The sequence below is a fragment of the Apteryx mantelli genome, chromosome 1, assembly GCF_036417845.1.
Source record: "Apteryx mantelli isolate bAptMan1 chromosome 1, bAptMan1.hap1, whole genome shotgun sequence".
In the NCBI taxonomy this organism is placed as follows: domain Eukaryota; kingdom Metazoa; phylum Chordata; class Aves; order Apterygiformes; family Apterygidae; genus Apteryx; species Apteryx mantelli.
The window spans coordinates 19528739-19549755 of NC_089978.1; the positions used below are offsets into that span (position 1 = coordinate 19528739).

The 21017-nt window shown below is 35.9% G+C and overlaps 1 protein-coding gene across 2 annotated transcripts in view; it reads left to right on the forward strand.

Annotated features, from left to right (window-relative positions):
* The window catches only part of ATM (ATM serine/threonine kinase), an 82507-nt gene that overhangs the window by 58893 nt on the left and 2597 nt on the right, over positions 1-21017 (forward strand). For both annotated transcript variants that reach the window (XM_067289966.1, XM_067289972.1), the window contains exons 47-62: positions 618-785; positions 5162-5281; positions 6261-6478; positions 7249-7456; positions 8401-8514; positions 8924-9082; positions 10239-10377; positions 10750-10832; positions 12187-12327; positions 13261-13377; positions 14768-14917; positions 16372-16537; positions 17756-17842; positions 17921-18035; positions 20064-20127; positions 20767-20903. In XM_067289966.1, coding sequence (XP_067146067.1) covers positions 618-785; positions 5162-5281; positions 6261-6478; positions 7249-7456; positions 8401-8514; positions 8924-9082; positions 10239-10377; positions 10750-10832; positions 12187-12327; positions 13261-13377; positions 14768-14917; positions 16372-16537; positions 17756-17842; positions 17921-18035; positions 20064-20127; positions 20767-20903 — 2186 coding nt within the window. The remainder of the gene's footprint in view (positions 1-617; positions 786-5161; positions 5282-6260; positions 6479-7248; positions 7457-8400; positions 8515-8923; positions 9083-10238; positions 10378-10749; positions 10833-12186; positions 12328-13260; positions 13378-14767; positions 14918-16371; positions 16538-17755; positions 17843-17920; positions 18036-20063; positions 20128-20766; positions 20904-21017) is intronic.

Sequence of the window (21017 nt, forward strand, 5' to 3'; positions counted from 1 at the left end):
ATTTTAATTGTTTATCTTGTGTAAAATGCTTATTTAAAACTTTGATTGGTTTGATTGTTAGTTGGACAACTTCTGAAAACACACTTTAGCATCAATCTTTGACATTTTTATAAAATAAAGTTTGTTCTTTGTGTTATCATGTAATGATGGAAGATTACAAAATACTGAGAATGTTACCAATGATATGAGTGAAGAGGGAGGCATGCAAACAAATTAGTGTATGATAGCGCTATTTTTCTCTTTTTTGCTGAGGTCTCTTTGGACGTAATAATAATGGATTTATAATTTTAGCTTAGTAATATTATAGTAGGTGATGACTGTAGAATTTCTATACCTTAAACCTGAGTAATTAAAAATGTTAAATATTGATACTTAATTTGGGTGTTGTGAAGTTCAGTTCAGTAGCCTAATTTTGTTGCAAGCCAGAATTTTCCACAAGTACTTCAGAAAAAACTACCTCATCTCTTTCCTCCAAATAATACTTAGCATGGGATAGGTTGAATTGAATATGCTGCACAAATAGAGCAAATTAATGATGGAGTTTAAAAACAAAACTTGCCGTGAAATATGTGGATTTGACTTAAAGCATTGTTGATGATCTTTTTTTTCACTTTCAGCTTCCAGAAAGAGCTATGTTTCAGATCAAACAATGCAATCCAACAGGATATGGGGTTTCTGAATGGCAACTAGAAGAGGCTGAAGTTTTCTGGGCTAAAAAAGAAGAGAGTCTTGCACTGAATATTCTTAAAGGGTTGATAAAGAAATTAGATGCAGATTGGTTTCAGGTATGTGTTATATAATGTATTAACTTACAGGAATTAAATTATTTAAAATCCTATTCTAACTTTCAAGTTTTCCATCAGAAGAAAGTGAAGAAGCTATCTGTAATATTAATAAATTTATTTTGCATTCTAAAAATGGCTGAAAGCAAAAAAATCTGTATTAGCAAATTTACTGGGGGATTTCAAAGTGAATCTGTAAAGGTGGCAGATGTTAGAATTCATTACTCATTATTTTACCTTCAATGCCACCACTGTCAAGTTTATAGCTTTTTAAAATCAAAGATCATTTCCTTTGATGCTGAAAGGTAATTTGTTTTAAGCAAAGCTGTTACATAGAGAGAGGTGTGTCGTCTTGAACTATACCCATAGTTAAATGAACTAATGGCTGAGCAGGTCTATTTAGGCATGCTATGTTGGGAGCTGTAATAGTGTACATGTTTTTATTACAGGAAGAATAATATTAAGGTTTTCATCTCTGTTCCTTATTGTGTAAAAAGATTAATGACAGATAGAGAGACAGTAATATATTTTATGCTAAGAAGCATTCCTCCATTGCAGACATTTCCCTGATGTCTGTAGGGCATCCTTGTGCAAAGTGGAAGTATGAGTTGGGGCTTGTATTTCAGTGAGGGTGAAGCTGTATCACAAAGTATACAGAAATTTCAGGCAAATTTTTGGCTGATGAGCATTCCTTACTGTACCTTGGTTTTTTTTTGTCTCTTGAATTAGTCCAGTATCGAAGAACACAGATGTGATTCAGAGATGCTGTGTCACATCTGTAAATCTTCCCCCATTTGTAGATACCCTGGGCTGTGAGTTTTATGTTGTTCTTCTGAAGATGGGATCTTACCTCAAAGAGAGAAATGTTTTCTCATTTATGCAGTTGTCTCCAGTACTTCCTCTTGATTTTCATCCATCAAGTTTCACTTCAGCAGTTAACTCTGAATCTGAGTTATCTCAGATCTTTTTGTATATTTTCTGAAAGATTATACCACTTGATGTAAAGGAAGTGCTACTTTCACATCTCCAATTCAGAATACAAGAATAACTCAGTATCATCACCAGATTTTTTCTTCATTGCTCATCACCTTTTCCAGATTATTATATTTCGAACAGCACAGATCACTGGATCTGTGGAGTCTTTTCACAGGTGACCTATGTCCACTGTCAAAACTGGCCCATTTATTTCTCCTTCTGTTGCCTATCTTCTAATTAGTTCTTTATCCTTTCAAGAACCATCCATTTTATTTCTTGTAGCTTAGTTTCTTCAAGAGCCTTTTGTAGAGAAACCATGTCAAATGACCAGTGGAATCTGTTGGAGTAGACTCGATCAGACAGGTTCTTCCTTATCCCTATGTTGACTTCTTCCAATAAATGCAATTGAGTTGGGAAATGGAGTGCATCAAGGGTGCTGAGAGAGCTGGCTGACATGGATTGAGGGGAAGTCCTGAATGACTGGAGTAGGATAAACACATACGTTTACAAAAAGGGCAAAAAGCAAGCTCTGAAAAACTACAGAGCAGTCAGCCTCATTTTAGTCTCTCGGAAAATTATGGATCAGGTCTTCGTCATAGCTATTTCCAGGCACATGAAGGACAAGAAGGTGGTTGGGAATCTGCTAACACAGTTTTCCTAAGGGTAAATCATGCTTGACTGACCTGATTGCCTTCTGCGATGAATTAGTTTGATCAGTAGATATAGGGACGTCATCTACCTTGATTTTTAGCTAGGCATTTGACTGAGTCTCCCACAGTATCCTTGTTGACAAGCTGGTAAGATATGGACTGGACAGACAGACCACAAGATGGGTTGACAACTGGCTAAACTGACAGGCTCAAAGGGTGGTGATTAATGTCTCAAAGGCATCCTGGCAACCAGTCACAAGTGGAGTTCCTCAGGATTCCTTACGGGGTCTGATACTGTCTTCATAAGAGATCTATATGCCAGGACTGAATGTACCCTCACCAAGTTTGCAGTTGACAGCAAACTGGGAGGAGAGGTAGATACACCAGAGGGAAGAGCTGCCATTCAGAGAGACCTTGACAGCCTGGGAGATTGTGCCAAAAGGAATTGCATGAGATCAGTGGGAAATCCTTCCCCTGGGTAGAATAATCTTGAGCAGCAATACAGACTGGGGTCTGATTGGCTGGGGTGTAGCTTTGCTGAGAACGACGTGGGAGTCCTGGTGGACAGCAAGTTAAATGAGTCAACAGTGTGTCCTTGCAGTAATGAAGGCAAACTGTGTCTGGAGCTGCATCATCAAGAGTATAGCCAGCAGATTAAAGGCTGTGATTATTCCATTCTACTCAGCACTTTTTAGGCCACACCTGGGATAATGTGTCCCGTTTCGGTTCCCCATTTCAAGAGAGACATTGAAAAATTGGAGAGGGTCCAGTGGAGGGCCACTGAGATGATCAGAAGCTTGGAGAACTTGTCACAGGAGTAAAGGTTGTAAGAACTGTGTTCAACCTTGAGAAGTGAAGGCTCAGGGGGATTTAATCACAGTCTTCCAGTACCTAAAAGGGGTAGTTACAGAGAAGATGTAGGTAACTCTACTCACAAAGATGCACAGTGACAGGGCAAAAGAAAATGGGTACAAATTGTTTCAGGGAAAATGCCATACAAGAAAAAAATTCTTCACAGTGAGAGCAGTTAAACATTGTAATAAGTTGCCTAGAGAAGTGGAATCTCACTTGCTAGCAAACAGTAGTTCAAAACAGCCTGACAGGGTCCTGGAAAACCAAATCTAAAGCCCTGCTTCAACAGAAGGTTGTGCTGGATGATCTGCAGTGGTCCCTTTGAGTGTAGACTTCTCTGTGATTCTATGATTTTCTTTTACAAAAGTTGTTCTGTCTTTTCTTCATATTCATTCATCTACTGTCTTTATTATTCTTCTTGCATGCCACCTGGCAGGCCCGTGATACTAAGGCATTTTTAAGCAAAACCTTTTCTACTTCTGTTAGTAGTTCAGTTATCTCATCTATGACTTGCTGTAGACCTTTTGGAAAAATACAGTCTAGTCCTGGTGAGTTGATACTGTTCATTTTGTAAGTTTGTTCTATGGCCTTTGCTATTGACACATCTAACAGACAGACCTTTGAATCCCCCATCAGGAAAGTTTTTCTAGTGAGAATCTACTCAAACTCATCCATACTGAAAACAACTGCAAATAATTTAGCTTTTTTCTGCTCTGTCTTTATCTTCTCAGAGCACTATTTGTTTTATAACTTGATTGTCTTTTTATCAAGTAGGCCATCCAATGGCTACCTGCTCCTAATAGTTTTTAAAAAATGCTTTCTTATTATTTGCTGTGTCTTTTTAAAATTGTTTGGGATTTTTGGACATTTCAATGGTGGGATTTTTTCTTCATTTGACAGGATATTTCATGACTTTTTAATTTGTTTTTATTTTTCACTTGGACACAACTTCAGCCTGTTTACTAGATGACGTAAAACTTACTTCATCTTCCTTACCTTTCTGTTTAGCCATAATGGCTTTCTTTGAGTCTTTTTTTGGAAGGTAATAAACATTTGCTTTGAATCTATATACATTGTTAAGGAATATTACTTTTCAAAAAACTTGTAGTTCTTTCAGTCAAGTTCTCCATACACATTAGGAGAAATTTGAGAGTTGTTTGCTCCTCATTTGATTTCCATAATTGTTCCATGAAAGAGTTGATGAGTGCCTCCAAAAATTTAGTCCAAGCCTCACATTCCAGTGTGTCTACATAAGGAGGATTTGTGTTCTTGCAGCCTCTTTGATACCCTTCAATATTTCACAGTCAGTGTTGCCATCTAGAACAGGTCATCTTTAATATGGACCCTATATTAAAAGTATTTTGGAAACTTGTCCTACTATAGAATTAAAGCTGAGCTTCTACCTGGGGCAAATCCTTTGGAACTCATTTCATCATCTTCTCAGAGCACTTTTAACCAAGTTTCCATCTAGAGGTCTCTCCTAAAAGTTTAATGATTACACATTGGATAGTTATCACAACACCTGAATGTTTCCTCCAGGGTACACTGTGGGACTTCAAATTAAATGAGGATGTTAGAAATAACAATTCTGGAAATGTGATGTGTATTTATGTAATATTTATTAAATTTTATCAGTTTATTGCATTTTTCATTGTTCAAACTCTCAAGTATTTAAAAATAGTTTATGCTCTTCTTTAGTCAAACACAGAAAGTGATTTAAGGTTGTTGACTGCTATCAATGTGGATAGTAAATGACTTTGTAGATGCAGAAGGTGTAATAGACCCAAGTGATTAAATTATATGTGGGAGTAAAAACGTTTATAATTGCCTACCTTATATGTAAAAGATATCTTTTTATTTGATGCCTTCCTCTTTTTTTTTCCAAAACATTCTTTCTCAAAGGTTGAGAATGATCCTCATCTAAAACTGATGTATACAGAGTGTCTGAGGTTATGCGGGACCTGGTTAGCAGAAACATGCTTGGAAAACCCTACAGTCATCATGCAGAAATACTTAGAAAAGGTACAGCAAGCCTTTGAAATGTGCAGTCTTTGAGATAAATGCTGTGCTAAAATACTTTATTAAAATGTCAAGAAACTTTATAATACAGTCCTTAATTTTTCTGTATTGAAAATATGGATTCTTATAAAAATATGATAATCTTGTATAATATTATATAATACTATAATCTTATAAAATATGTGGTATATGGCTTTATAGAATTCACAGTGAAACTTCTGTGTAATATTTGGCTTGGAAGTTCAGTGATAAGACTAGTAGTCCTGTTCCCTTTCCTCCTCCTCCTCATCCCCATCCTTTCCTTCTGTGCTTACTGGACAGGTCATTCACTTGATTGGGTTGTCAGTATTGGAGTTTTGTTCGTAACAGTCTATATTCAGGTACTAGAAGGCCTTGTACTAATGTTTCAAAATACTGTAATCATTTTTTAACTTTTGGTCAGTAGAAAAAGCATTTTTAATAATATTTGTCTACTCTGTCTTTCTCTATTTCATGCTAATTTGTGAATCTTCACTAGTTGCTTCTGCCTTTCCTGTTACTCTCTACATACCTTCTTCATTCTGATAATTTGAATCAGTGACTTTCACTTACAGTTTCCTTCTCTTTTTGACACTTTATCAACCGTCTTCTATTTTTTTCTCATTGTCTTATGATGTAAGCTTTTTAAAGCAAAATATCTTTGTCTTGTTGAAAAACTTCATGTGCAGTTACTCTAAAAGGTAGATAGCTGTAGGAAACTCCTGTACAGTTGTTAAAGCTGTTTCAAGTATGATATTTTTGACTGTTGACACTGAACACTCCTCTAGGATTAAATTAACTTACAAGAATATTCAGTACAATAGGTTTTATTTTGTATGCATACATATGCCATCAGAGGTAATATTAAATAATAAAGTTTAATCATGCATTATGCAATAGAGTTTAGTTATAGTGATTATCAGTCTAATTATCAGCCTTATCATTATTGTAACTTCCCTGTTAGGCTGTGGAAATTGCTACAAGCCACAGTGGAGATGGCAGTGATGAGCTGAAGAAAGGAAAGATGAAGGCTTTTCTATCTTTGGCTCGTTTCTCAGATAATCAGTACCAACGAATTGAGAATTACATGAAATCCTCAGAGTTTGAAAATAAGCAGGCATTACTGAAGAAGGCCAAGGAGGAGGTTGGACTCCTAAGGGAGCGCAGAGTTCAGACAAATAGGTGAGCATTCAAACTGAGAGGTAGTTACTGTGGAATAGTCAAAGGCTTCATCTTTACTAATTCTGTGACCTTCTGGCAAGTGATACCACAAGGCTCACATCTCTGCAGCTGGATTTTACCTCCTCTTCCCAAAACAAGTGGCCAAATCCATACTGCTTGTTGAGAATAGTTCATGATCTGTGCCTGGACATTGTCTAGGAGAGTGCTAGTTGGTGTGGGCCAAAACTAAGCCAAGGAGTGTTCTAACAGTTGAACAGTGTGGATGATTATGGGCCAGTGCAGGTTCATTCCCTGAACTTGTTTAGTTTATTTGAAGAGAAAACCTTACAAGAAAAAAATAAATGAGTTCGAGATTTCTCCATCATACATTTGGTGAAAGAGGAGAATTCATCTTACTGTAGAGCTCTTAAAGATTTAGTAAGAGCAATGGAAAGTGAGGGAAAATTCTAAACTTTAGCAGTTGGAAACTCAAGTTCTTACACAAATGGTCTGTACTAGATATTCATATTTACACAGATATTAAGATTAAACCATTAAGAAGAAAAAAGACACTGACTGAAAATATGCTTAAAGAATACTGGGTTTGTGTAGACATACATCAAAGGAATAGCTGCCACAGCTTGGTTTAACAGTCTTTTATTTTACTGTGCTTGTGCATGCAAAGCAAGTAAAAAAGACTATTAAATTTATGAACAAGAGAACTATAGACAGCCTTCTTGTCAGTTCATTAAGAAATATTTTGTTGTTTAAAAAAAAATCTGTTCACATAGATATACAGTGAAAGTTCAGCGAGAACTTGAATTGGATGAATGTGCCATACATGCCCTAACTGAGGATCGTAAACGTTTCTTGTGTAAAGCAGTGGAGAACTATATCAGCTGTTTACTAAGTGGAGAAGAGCATGATATGTGGATATTCCGACTCTGTTCCCTATGGCTTGAAAATTCTGGAGTTGATAGAGTCAATGAAATGATGAAGGTAAATGTCTGCTGTTGCTTTTCGCTATTGTGCTTTTAACTGAAATTATCCATCTTTCTTCTCCTCGTCTATGTTCTTTTCATGATACCTGTGTTTCTAGAAAATGAATTACAGCACAGTGCAGTATGCTTTCCTATGTATCTCCTTAACTTTTCCCTCAAAACTTGTTTTTTTCAGTTATCATTGCTCATCAATTAGTTGCTCATCAGTAACAGTGTAATTTTCACTGCATCCTACATTATGATTTAAGAAGTCTGTAAGATTAAGCATATCTCATGATCTTTCACTGTTATCACCTTGTTCTTTACATATCTTTAATACTACCTATGTCCTTCTTTAACATCCTTTACTATGTTATGTCTAGTTTATATTGTATATACTTTCAGGTGAATGGATCTATTTTTAGACCATCTGTAGACCATAGCAGGGGACCAGTGAGGTTTTAATTATCAGATCAATTCTGTCATTTCTACCATGATCCAACATGTCTGTTAATTCTTACATGAATGACCTGCTTTGATAACTGAGATCTATTTTATTTATTGCATCTCTTTGTTTTATAATTAACTTTGAGAAATAAAAAGTGTTCCTTTACTCATATTTTTAACAGACAATTGTTTCTTGTCTTAAATTAGATTGTAAAATTTTTGGATTAGGAGGGTCTCCTGCCATTTGTTCATATAGAACCTAGTAATGTGGTCATTCTGAATTAATGTGTCTAAGCTCTGCTCTAAGAGAATGGCAAATAGTACTTTTCTCATCAAGGACTTGTAACACTTGAGAGACATGGACCAAGATGATGTGATACTTCCTCTGTTGCCACTTGGTCACTCAGCAATGATTGCCTTCAGTTAAAAACAAATTACTAGCCCTTACCCAGTATTTTATGATTACAATCTTTTGTTTTTTAGTACAGCTTTCTAACTGAATTTTCTCTACTACAGAAGAATGCAGAGAAGATTCCTTCATACAAGTTTTTGCCTCTGATGTACCAGCTGGCTGCTCGAATGGGAACCAAGATGATGGGTGGTCTAGGATTTCATGAAGTTCTGAATAGTGTAATTTATACTTTTTGTATCAGAAGACATCTTGATTGGCTTTGTGATGCATACTTTTAAACAATATATGCATCTTCCTTTGTACAGCTGTATCTCAATGAGTTATGTAGCTGGTAGAAATTTATTAAAAATGATTTAAACAAAATCAATATTTTCGGTGAGAGAGGAGGAGGATTGGGGACTTTCTCCTTGCTACCTTACTGATTTTGTTGTTGTCTAAGAATACACTTATGTAGGTACAGGAATATACTTTGATGTATTATAGTTGTGGAAAAAACTCTTAAGCGATATTATTACTTTTATTTCCTATGAAGAACTATAGAAGCTCAAAAATTAATTATGTTAATTAAGTTTTTTTATTTCTTCTGTTCAGCTTTTAATATTGTGATCTTTTTGTTTTTCTTGACAGCTAATATCTAGAATTTCACTGGATCATCCGCATCATACTTTGTTTATAATATTAGCTTTGGCAAATGCTAACAAGGATGAACTCCTGACAAAACCAGAAGCAATAAGAAGAAATAAATTAATTAAAAATGCACCAAAAGAAATCTCCCAGCTTGATGTGGTAACTAGAAAAATAAAAATTCAGTTCTATTAATCACATTAGCTTTTGTAAAAAAATTACTTATTTCAAGGGGATATTTTAGTGTAGAGCTCAGCAAATGACTCTTGTTAAGAAAGAATGGGAGGAAAAAGTACTTTTTTACGAAAAGACCCTTCTTTTGAGTATACATTGGTGATTATTATTGAAATAGGTTATTCCTGAAGTTGAACAAAGGACTATCCATTTTCTCTGTTCCTGCAACAATTACCCCCAAGTCTCAGATTATTGTAAAGAATAATTTTCTGATAAATGTCTTTGATGTGAGATTCCGTAAAGCCATTTTAGATGCAGCAAGGACCTGAGTAGGTTTATTTTTAAAAGTACATACAGAATTGATTTTTTTCTGCTTTGTATGTTTAACTGATAATATCTCTTCTAAGTATTTAGCCTTGTATAATATATCTTCTGTTTCTTTATATGGCATTACTATTAAAAGCCATGGTGATCAGTAATATTGAACTGTGGCTTCATGTTAATGTTATTGTTGATTTTTGTTGGAACCTGCCTTTGGGATCATCTCACATGCCACTTCTTTCCCTCATCCCTGTAGTCCAGGCATGGATGTGTGTCATTACTCCCCCTACACACCCTCCACCCCCATAAAATTTTCCACCGCATTTTTATGTGGCTTTTCTTCTCCTTTCTCTTGGAACAGTTAACTCTTTTGTGATCTCACCCTTGGGACTGGGATTATACTAAACTCAGCTAAATCTCACATTTAGCACAGAAAGGACACAGGTCAGATTTCTGCCTTCTGCATACAAGCTTTTCCTTCAGGCAGAAGGAGACGATGGAAGCAGGAAGATGATGCAGGGATATCCAAAACTGCCTGTCCCTTTTGCTGCAGGATTTTTGCAGTTTTTTTGCACTTTGGCTGGACAGATTTGCTCCCTCTTCACCCCCAGATACATTCCACTTTTTTCATTATCTCAGTTTAGACAGTACAGAATTTGCCTTCAGATGATTTCAGTTCATGTCACAAAGGACTGTCCGTTTTCTCAATTTTCATAGGATTTATCACGATTGTTCTTGACTGACTGCATGCTATTGTGCATTTTCAATCTGTTAAGGCATAGTTTGCAAAATGTAGTGTTTGTATTTTGCTGGTCTTTTTTAGGACAGAATGGAGGCTGCCAGCAATATAATCAATATTATAAGAAGGAGGAGCCCTCATATGGTTCGAGATGTTGAGGCACTTTGTGATGCTTATATTACATTAGCAAACTTAGATGCTACTCCATGGAAATCTCAAAGAAGTAAGGCTTGAAAAGTTTTTTCTTTTTTTGTAGTGAAGAGGTATATTTTTTCTTGGATGAAAAGTAATACTTCTAAGTATTCAGTTAAAGGAGATGATGTGCCAGTACTGTGTCCTACTTTTGATAAATGTAAAACTTTGTCTGGTTTAAAAGTCATAGGAATTTCTTGTACTGTAAGATTCAGACTTTCTGAGCATGAAACTCCAGAGAACTCCAGTTCTCCTGTGATCGTCCTCATCAGCTCCTCTTGCTCCTAGACAGAAGTATGCAGTGGGGTTTTGGGTCCTCAGAAGCAATGTAAGCTGATATTTGTGAACTTTGATGTGTGCTTATAATTCTGAATTTAAAAGTATGAATTTGTTTTAATTACAGAAGGGGTAAGTATTCCAGCTGACCAGCCAATTATTAAACTGAAGAACTTGGAGGATGTTGTTGTTCCCACCATGGAAATTAAGGTGACTGAAATTGAAATAAATATACATTATAATATTAAATCTTAGAATCAGTTTCTGCTTTTTATAATGTGAGTCATAGCTTATATCTCTTCATCAAATTCCTGTGTTCTTTAAAGGTCAGCCTAATAGCTGGGGTATTTTCTTGTGGGATGGGAGATGCAGGGTGAAATCCTTCCCATAGGCTTAAGAAGACCTTGACCCTAACTCTTATATTTGCTGGATAATTGCTTATTATATGGAAGATGGTTTTGCCACTCCCACTGTTACCAAGGGCTAATCTTTCATTATGAAAAGGAATGATGAGATGCCTAAATCCCAGAGAGGATTTGGGACTCCTAATCTCTTATTCTGCAGGTGCTCATAGTTTTGGGGAGGCATTTAATGTCTAGAAAGTTTTGAGATTTAATAGATGTGCCTCCTTTTGTTTTTCCTAATTGCCCATTTTAGATGTTTTACTCTTCACTAATGGTAAATTACCCATTCCCATCAGCGTAAGTTGTTGTTGGGATGGGTGCGTAGGCACTCAGATACCTGAGGGTCCACTGGCTCTATATAGGACACTTACCAGTTTCAGGACTGTGGAGTTGCTTTTGGGACCAGGCACCTAAAATTTAATGTTACGATGCTGAACTTCCCTATGAGAAGTCCCTCCAGCTATGTCTATAAAGCTAAATAAAACAGGCAAGGAACACTGTTATGCCATTTGACTTCAGAGGCCGGAAATCGCCACTCATGCTACATAGCATTTGGTTGTAGTTCTCTTGGCCCCAGGTATTGCTGCTTTGTAAGATATGATCGTTATTTTCTTTGCCTTTCTTTCCCAGTTCAAACTACTTGAAATAACAGGAGGTCTGTGATATAAATAACTGGAGCAGTATTTCCTAACAGCTAACTGAGCGGGGTTGCTTTGTGGCATGAGGATATGCAGGATGGTTGAAGATATAGCACTGGGACAGAGTTTTAGGACTGTAGTTTGGGTACATTTGTGGCTTTGCCAAATGTGAATGGTTCCTGGTCTGCTGTGTCCCCCAACCATACATGAATGTTTTCTGGGAGAACATGATTTGGCATGGGCTGAAATTGTCTCAGAGCTGGTTTGGTGGAAGTCTGCAGCACCAGGTCCCCTTTACCAATGAAGTGAACAATCAGGAATCACACTCACTCCTGTGCTGTTTTTTTTTCAAGCAGCATATATGTAGCTTTTGTGGGTATTTTCCTTGTAGATGACAGAATGCTCATATAAATGTTTAGCATCTAGTCTACTAATAAGACTTACAAACCTCGGGTTAGCACTCTCTCTGATTGAAATGGAGGTAATATTTATAGTAATTTTAAACTAAATTTATAATTTCAGGTGGATCCCACAGGAAGTTATGAAAATTTGGTGACAATAAGGTCTTTTAAGCCAGAATTTCGCTTAGCAGGAGGCCTAAATCTGCCTAAAATAATAGATTGTGTAGGATCAGATGGTAAAGAAAGGAGGCAACTGGTTAAGGTAGGTCCTGTCAGCTGTAATGACGTCTCAGAGACTTGGCAGGTTGGAATTTTGTTTTTAAGTTAGCATGTCATTTTTCTCATGTATCGCTCCTGTACCCTGAGCAAACTTTTCACAGTCAGTGCCAAATTTTTCAGTTCAGGGATGTTTTAATAAAGGAAATCACAAACTGTCTCATAATACTGTACATTTTTATAATTAACTTTCAACAATGTGTGTATGTACAGTAGTTCAAGAGATAATTACCAGACCTGCTGAAATGTGTGCTTGTGTCTCAACAGCAAATAAAAGCCATGTGCATTTTATGTTAAATATCTCCTTTTTTTCCCCCATATAAAAAAGGATTATGATTCAGAGATAATTTGAAAACATGTATATAGACACACAAATTCCTAAACCAAAATTATTTCTCTTTAAACTCAATTGAGTTCACTTTGTTCATCTCTGATGCCTTTATAAACATTCAGCAGCTGCTGGGAGAACTTTGTTTTGCTGTTAAGTTTGGGGCAGTATTGAAAGGTTTAAGGAGATGCATGAATCTCTAGATGAGCTTTCCCTAATCAGAATTGCATTACCAACCAGTGCTGCTTCAGCAGTGTGCTGCACTGGTAAATATGGTGAATGAAACATTTTTTATAAACAGGGTACCATACATTACGTAGGTTGACTGAATCTTTAATCAAATAATATTTGTCAAAAAAGATTATGATGATGATGATTTAAGTTGATGATGGTTCCCTTTAAGCAACTGAGCACTATCAGAAAACCAAATATAAAGGAAAAGCAAATGTTAATTACATTTTATTGCAGGAAATTATAGTGGAAAAGTAACCTGTGTTTTGTGAATTTTTAAAGTAATTTTTTAAGTGGTAGAAGAAGAAGTTGGATGCTGACAAAAGTGCTCTTTATCTGCTTTTTATGTTTGTGCTAAAGGGACGTGATGACCTGCGACAAGATGCTGTCATGCAACAGGTTTTCCAGATGTGCAATACATTGCTCCAGCAAAACACTGAAACACGAAAGAGAAAATTAACCATCCGAAGATACAAGGTAGCCTTGAACAGCAGCTGCAGCAGAGAAATAAATGCTGCTGTTATAACATATTTTCCCATTCTTCTCTTTTTAACCCAAAGACAATATGAAAGTATATTTATGTACATGTTGTGAAAACAGTCACCCCTTCCTAAGGTGTGGAATAAACTCAAAATAATTGTTACAATTTATTTTTTCAAGTCCTTAGAAAAAAATTCTGCTGCTCCAATGTATGTTTAAATACTCTTCAAAAATTTCTTTTCAATTTTAAGTTCATATAATGAAAGCAAGTCACGCACTATCTTTGAATTGTAAGATGCTGGTCATTAAACTTGGGCATAAAAGTTTGTTCATGAATTCTCATTAATTTTGGTCTTGTGGTCTTCCTTACAATTAAATCCAGAAGTCCTGTCTAGAGTCTGTTCATGCAGGATTTGAATTGCAGAACTGTTTTTGTTGGAATTGGGAATACAAAAATAAAATCTAAATATGAATGCAGAAAATGTATTTGGACATGTACTTTCCCCTTTTCCTTCCTTTTTAAATGTTTGGGACTACAATAATAGCTGTGAAGATGACCTGTTAGTAAACTTTTTTTAAGTAAAAGTTCTTGTCTTTGATAAATGAGAAATATACACTCCAGAATCTCTCAAGAAAATTATCTGAATTGTTAGCATAGTTTTAAGAATTCACAGGTAGAGTTTGGTTTGCATTTTCGGAATAGATTTCAGTGAAGACTCATTTTTTTTACATGAGTATAAATGAATAAGAGCAGGGAGGAAAGGAACAGGGATTGCATTATCAGATAAGGAGACTTTCATACTTTAGTAACAACCCTCAATAGAAAAGGCAAAGAAGATGAAAGATGCAAATATCAAATGAAATGTATATAGCTACTTCCATAAGAGAGGACAATGAAAGACAATGGGTGGTAGCTGTTCTTCTGAGGCCAGGAGATCTTTGAGTCTCAAGGCCAATTCTGTCTGTTGCAGTAATCAAGGTAACTATTACAGCCAATTATGAAATGACCAGCTGTTCCCTAGGATGGGAAGCAGACTAGGACAAACCTAATCCGCTCAAGCAGCGGCCATGTGTTTGTTTCCGATTTTACTTTTAACCTGTAATTCACACAATGCTTCTATTACCCTATTCAAGTATGAAGTGTTACTGTTACCTGTGGAAGGTTCTCTGGGCTAAAAAAGTCTGTAAGTATTCACTAGAAGAACCTTGAGTATATTTTATATTTGCATATAGCTATATTTAAAAACATATATTGCAGTCTGCTGTATGGTTTGGTCTCCTGTCTTTTTAAGCAAACACAAATACCCACCCATGCTCTGAAGTACATACGTTCATAGTTGTGTGTGTGTCATGCTCCCGTCACGCAGCAGTGGTTTTGTTTTCACAGGTAGTTCCCCTTTCTCAGAGAAGTGGTGTTCTTGAATGGTGCTCAGGAACAACTCCCATAGGGGAGTTTCTTGTGAATGTTGAAGAGGGAGCTCACAAGAGATATAGGCCAAAAGATTACTCCAGTTATCAGTGTCAGAAGATAATGATGGTGAGTCACAATAATTGAAGAAAAATATCTAGCTCTTATTCTGCTACACAGAGGGGTTTTCTTTTTCCTAAGTATTTAAGGAGACAACAAAGCTATGCTTTTAAGATGTAACGATGAATATGACCAGTGGCATGGAATTAATAGATCTTCAGACTAATCTGAATGCAGCCTAGGAAGAGTTTTTACAAAATCAAAATTACTAAATGAATGATTGTTACAGGAAAGATTTGAATATAGCTGAATCTCCAAGAAATCTGTTTTAATTCTTTTCTAGAATATAAATCTATTGAAATTCCAAAATGATCATTACAGAGAGCCAGCAGAGCCAGGATAAAGTTATCTTACAGAATTTATACTTGCCATGTTCCTCTTTGCATTGAAACATCATTTTATTTTCATGAATAAACCAGAATTCTCTTTAAGTACTGATCCTTGAAAATAAAAATACTGTTTTATAATGCAGCTGAGATGGATGTAATGTCTTAATTGTCATAAGGCAGTGTGAAGGGGTTTGGCTCCTCCTCCATACCCGCAGCTATGTACGTACGCACACACACACAGAGGTGTCTGACCTCACCATGAGTCAGGGAGCTAAGCCAAAAGAAGACAAATTTTGTATAAGCTGGCAGAAAAATACCTGGCTCAGTAGATGCAAACAGGGGAGGGTTCTTCCTTCTGACAATGGGTAGCTATTAGATGGCTTCAGCTGGTTTACTTCCCCAAACCAGCTTGCCATAGTGTTAGAAAAGTGCAAGGACCAAAAAAAAGAAAGCAGCAGCAGTTGTGCATGTGAGTGGGTGAGCAGGTCCGTCCCCTTCAGGGGCAGCTTGCAGTTCGGTGAACTCAAGTCATGTCTTAAAATCACTCCCTGCATTTTTGGATGATATGCATCTTCACTTTAGGCCAGGTACCACTCTGACAACCATTCCTGTATTTCAGGGACACTGAATGGTTTCAGCAGGTCACTGCAAAGAGTTTTATCTGTTACTTTATATAGCCAAGACTGTGCAAGAAATTATTTCCTTTTAAATCTACATAGTATTAACAGGATAAAAATATATTTAATTTTGGCTTTGGTGTAGCTTTGTGTGTGAATGAGTGAGACTGACTTTCCCATGATGCCTTCAGGTAAAGAGAAGTACCAGAACAGAGTGCAAGGGGAAGTATGTCCCAACAAGATGCATTCTTCTGCACATGCATGTAATACACATACCTGTGTTTTTTACAGGTAGCCCATGAGTTGTGTATGAAAATATAATTGTCTAGTAAAAAAGATGGGTACATTAATGGTTGCTTTAAAAAAGAAATTCATTCATAGCTCAGAGAAAAGAGAGAGAACAGCTTAAGTATTTGACTGAGGGCTAGAAAGGTATTAATGTATTTCATTCAAAGGAAGAGGTATTTTCCATCCTAACCAGTCAATCATGGGGAAAATATTTCTTATATATTTAAAGGATGCGCAAAAGAAACATTCTGATGAGAAGTACAATATCTTTATGAAAGTCTGCGAGAATTTTCAGCCTGTGTTCCGTTATTTCTGCATGGAAAAATTCCTGGATCCTGCTGTGTGGTTTGAAAAACGACTGGCCTACACTCGCAGTGTGGCTACATCTTCTATAGGTACTATATACAATTGCAGTTATTCTTGTCAAGACAGTAGTCTCTGCATGCTGGATTATTAATGTTGTCTTTTTAGATTATGTGAACAAAGAATTTATGCCACTTCAGAGGTAATGGTTATAATGCGTGGGGGACAGGCTGACAAAATGTCAGCGAGAACACTAGCATTATTTTTGTAATCGAAATTTTTAGATCCCTTTTTTCCCTCTCTTTCCTCAGTAGAAAGATGGAATGAAATGCTGGTTTTTTGCTTTATATGTATTTTTAGGGTCTGGTAGATTTTTAAGGATTTTACCTGACTGATTCTGTTGATTTGCATTTAACACCCATTCATTTCATCTGTAGGCTCAAATGTTTTAACTGAATTGAATCTGAAAAGTTAAGCTTTTACTTTCTTTGTACTAGCATCATTAGCAATGGCTGAAATAGTTTGTTAAGCTTTGGCATTTTTCCTTTGATTTTTCTGTCATATTGTTTGTATACTTCCTTTTTTGCTATAAAATGAAGTAAATCTACAATTTAGCAGAATTCAGATGAAGGAATTTTACAGAAATTACTGTTTTCCATGGCCATCAGGGAATATGAAAAACAGTAACAGCTCAAATTGCAGCAAGTGAAATTGAGTTTGGAGATTTTCTAAGTGTAAGGATAGTAAAGCACTGGAATGGGCTTACCTGAAAGATTTATAATTTGTGTCACTGGAGATTTTAAAACCAGGTTAGACACGAATGTCTCAGAAACTGTTTATGTATAGTTGAGCTGCCTAAGCTGAATTATATCTAGACCTGTTTTCTGGGTTATATAAGTTAAAAAGTTTTCTTAAAATATAGTAATAATAAAAAGCCCTTAATTTTACTGTGCCTCTGCTTTTTACCTTTTTTGGGAAAGTTATGAAATCATTTGGTTAACCTATCTGCAGAGAAATGGGCAAAAAATCTTTGGAGTAGGTAAAAACATGCACATCTGTATCAGAAGAACCTTTTTGCTATTACATCCAGATAACCTCTTCTTTTTGGATTTGTGGAATGGCATTTGCTCTTCTTTATTGGAATAATTTGTATACATGGGGGAAGAAATATTCCTCTCACTTTTAATTTGTTTACATTTGTTATATTGATTCTAATAATCTTCTCTTTATCACATTTTCCCCAGTGTTTATGGTATGTAAATATGGTTTCAGCACTTACATTTCATTTTTCAATAATCTTTTTCTTTTAGTTGGCTATATACTTGGACTTGGAGACAGGCATGTTCAGAATATACTGATAGATGAACAAACTGCAGAACTAGTGCATATAGATCTGGGTAAGTGGAAGAGAAAAGAGAACTTTCATTTTTCTTTACCTAAACATTTTAAAAAACATTTATTATCCCTTCCTTTAGGGGTTGCTTTTGAGCAAGGTAAAATCCTTCCCACACCAGAGACTGTTCCATTTAGATTAACCAGGGATATTGTGGACGGAATGGGTATTACTGGCGTGGAAGGGGTCTTCAGAAGGTAAGCAATCCTGTATTGCACCAGCGTAAGGAGGCAGCAGAGTACTTTTGGCATTATGATTTATGTATGTTAAATAGTTAAGATGCTTGAGAGGAGACTCAGATTCCTGATGATAGTATGCAAACCTAAATGCTGTCCTCTAAATCATACACTGTTATTTATGTAACCAGTTATGAATTTCATTACGGTTGTCCGGCTTCTCATATTTCTCACTAACTAGCAGGTTTTGTCACCCTGTTGTGGAATTCAGGGATGGTTCAGTACTTGCAAAGACTCCACAGCTAAATTTCATCCTCTCAATTTAGACTGTTGGGATTTTTTCCTTCAGAATTGTGGCAAGTTGGCTATTCAGTTTCTTCAAACCATTTTGTTCTGTCTCTTCTATTTCTGCTCAATTTTATGCAAGTAATTTGAAGTCTTTTTCCTCTGTGGATCATGTACTTCATACTACGTTGCAAGTGCAAAATGTAAATCCCACAATAGATTTGAGCTGCAAGATCCCAAGAGGGCTGACTTTGTCAAACTCCATCCTATCTCGTAAGAATGACCTAAGCTCTAAAAAGCAGAGTATTTCTTTCATTCAAGACTTTCATGATGTTTATGAACTGAGTACTTGCAAACCCTATATTTCATGTCTTAAAAAAGCACATATTGTAAGCATTGTTTTCATGGGGTAGTAATTAATGTTAATAAATAGATCCTAATTTACCTTTGAAGAAACAGTCACTGTCATTTAGGTTCTAACCATAAATGCTGTCAAATTCCCTGTCTCAACTTCTGAAACTTCTATCCCATGATACAGAGAAATATGAATTGTTTGGCTCCAGCATAAGTAAACACAGTGTAAAAGGTCACTGGTGCAAATATTGTTGTTCAAATATGAACAGTATCGGTGTAAGTGCATAAACAAGTTACCTCAAGATTGAGTGTGAATGTACTCAGGTTGCCACTCCATGGTAATTGTGTTGTGGTCGTTCTCATCCTGAAGTAGATAAGGAGACTTAATCCCTCTTTCACTGAAGAGTACTTATTGCATAATTTCCTTATTCTTTTGACAAGTTTAGTTTAGTTGGGAGTGAATGCAGATAGCCACTTCTTTGTCTAAAGTCTAGCTTATAAGAAACTTATCATCACCCATAGCTTAATGTCTCCAGCTACTGGATCTGCTGATTTCACATACAGGAACCCTACCAAGATTCTCTGGTGTTGCAGAGCATGTCTGGCACATATGTTTGATCCAGCTAAGCAATATTACAACATTGTGGCATGCCTCAACAATCAGTGTTAACTCCATTGTTAGAAACAGTTTATATAGAAACAGTTCAGACAGTGAAATAGGTAACCACTTTTCCATAGGAGCACTGCATAAATGGAGGAACTGAACCAGAAAACTGAGTCAGATTTCTGTACTGTTGTCAAAACTCTAAATGTTGTCTCAGTCTATAAGTCTTCACCCTGAAGCTTCCCCAAATACTCTGCTTGGTTAGTTTTCTGTTTTGGGGATAAGCAAACAAAACCAGAAAACTGCTCTCTTTCACAAAGAGAGAAACTTGTCAGAGTAATTCTGCTGGGAAGCATACTCCAGGTATCAGGGTTGTATGCTTTTGACACACAGCATTAGCCTGCTAGTGGTGAATAAAGGGAGAAACTTGAAACAGAATTAGCTAGAAAGAAGATCAGACTGGAAGTAAGTTTTATAATCTGCTTCTGAAAAGCTGTTATGGGACAATTTTTCTATTAGGAGTAGTCAGTAAGAGTAACATAATTTAGTTTTTAAATTAGAGTTTGATAAATTTGAATGGTATTACGTGACATTATCTATGATAGCAGGGAATATAATCAGTGATGTATAGTCTGCTTCTGGTCTTGTATTCTTGATTTTTTTTTTTTCTAAAATGGAAACATCAGAGATGATACTCATGTTAGAAATAATCTTTAAGAAAGAGACAAATATGTATTATTTAAATAATGAAAATAAGATTCCATTTTACCAAAGAGAATCCAAAAATGCAGTTAAATATTTTCTAGATGCTGTGAGAAAACAATGGATGTTATGAGAAATTCTCAAGAAGCTTTGCTGACTATTGTAGAAGTAAGTATTTTTTCATGCTGATAGTAAACTGCAAAAAAAATCTTTGATTTATTGTCTTTGTCATACCAAATATTTATATAGGGGTTTTTGTTGCATTTTATTTTATTGGCATTGTTCAGATTTGTTAATTCATGTAGTCTTCAATGAAATCAAGACCAGTTTACATTTTCTGTGGGAACCATTTGTTTCAGGCATATGCTTAGTTTTCCCTCTTCAGTACCTAAAAGCTTATAGCCACAGGGCAACATTCCCAGTGCGATTAGTGCCAATTTAATTAAATCCTCTTTGTCTAAGTCACAAAGAAGAGAATTAAACTAATTTTTAAAAGCTGCTTATACTCTGCATTAAGAACTAATAGTGATATTTAGTGGCTAGAAATGTATTTAAAAAATGACATCTTAATTGTTGAACTGTGACTGATTGGCAAGTATGAAGAACTCGAATACTTGCAAATGACCAGATGAAGTTTTATTTTTGAATCATGTACTAAACAATGTAGCGCAATGCGACTGGATTCCCCCCACCCAAATGTACTGTTGTGGTTAGCATGAGCATTACTGAGTGTTTCTCTTCCCATTAGGTCACTGAACTAGCTGTAATTAACTGTTTGAATTAAACAGGTGTTTATTTACTGTGTAGGTGCTGCTCTATGATCCTCTTTTTGACTGGACTATGAACCCTTTGAAAGCTTTATATTTGCAGCAGAGACCAGAGGACGAGGCTGACATGAGCTCTACACTCAATGCTGATCCACAGGAATGTAACAGAAAAGCCAGGTACAAGATTGTTTTTCTTATTGTCTGCTTACTGCACTGTTGCTTTGTTTACCGTTTTCTTCTGAATGTTATTAATTTTTTCAGGATCCCTATCTACTCCACTTTTTTTTCTTT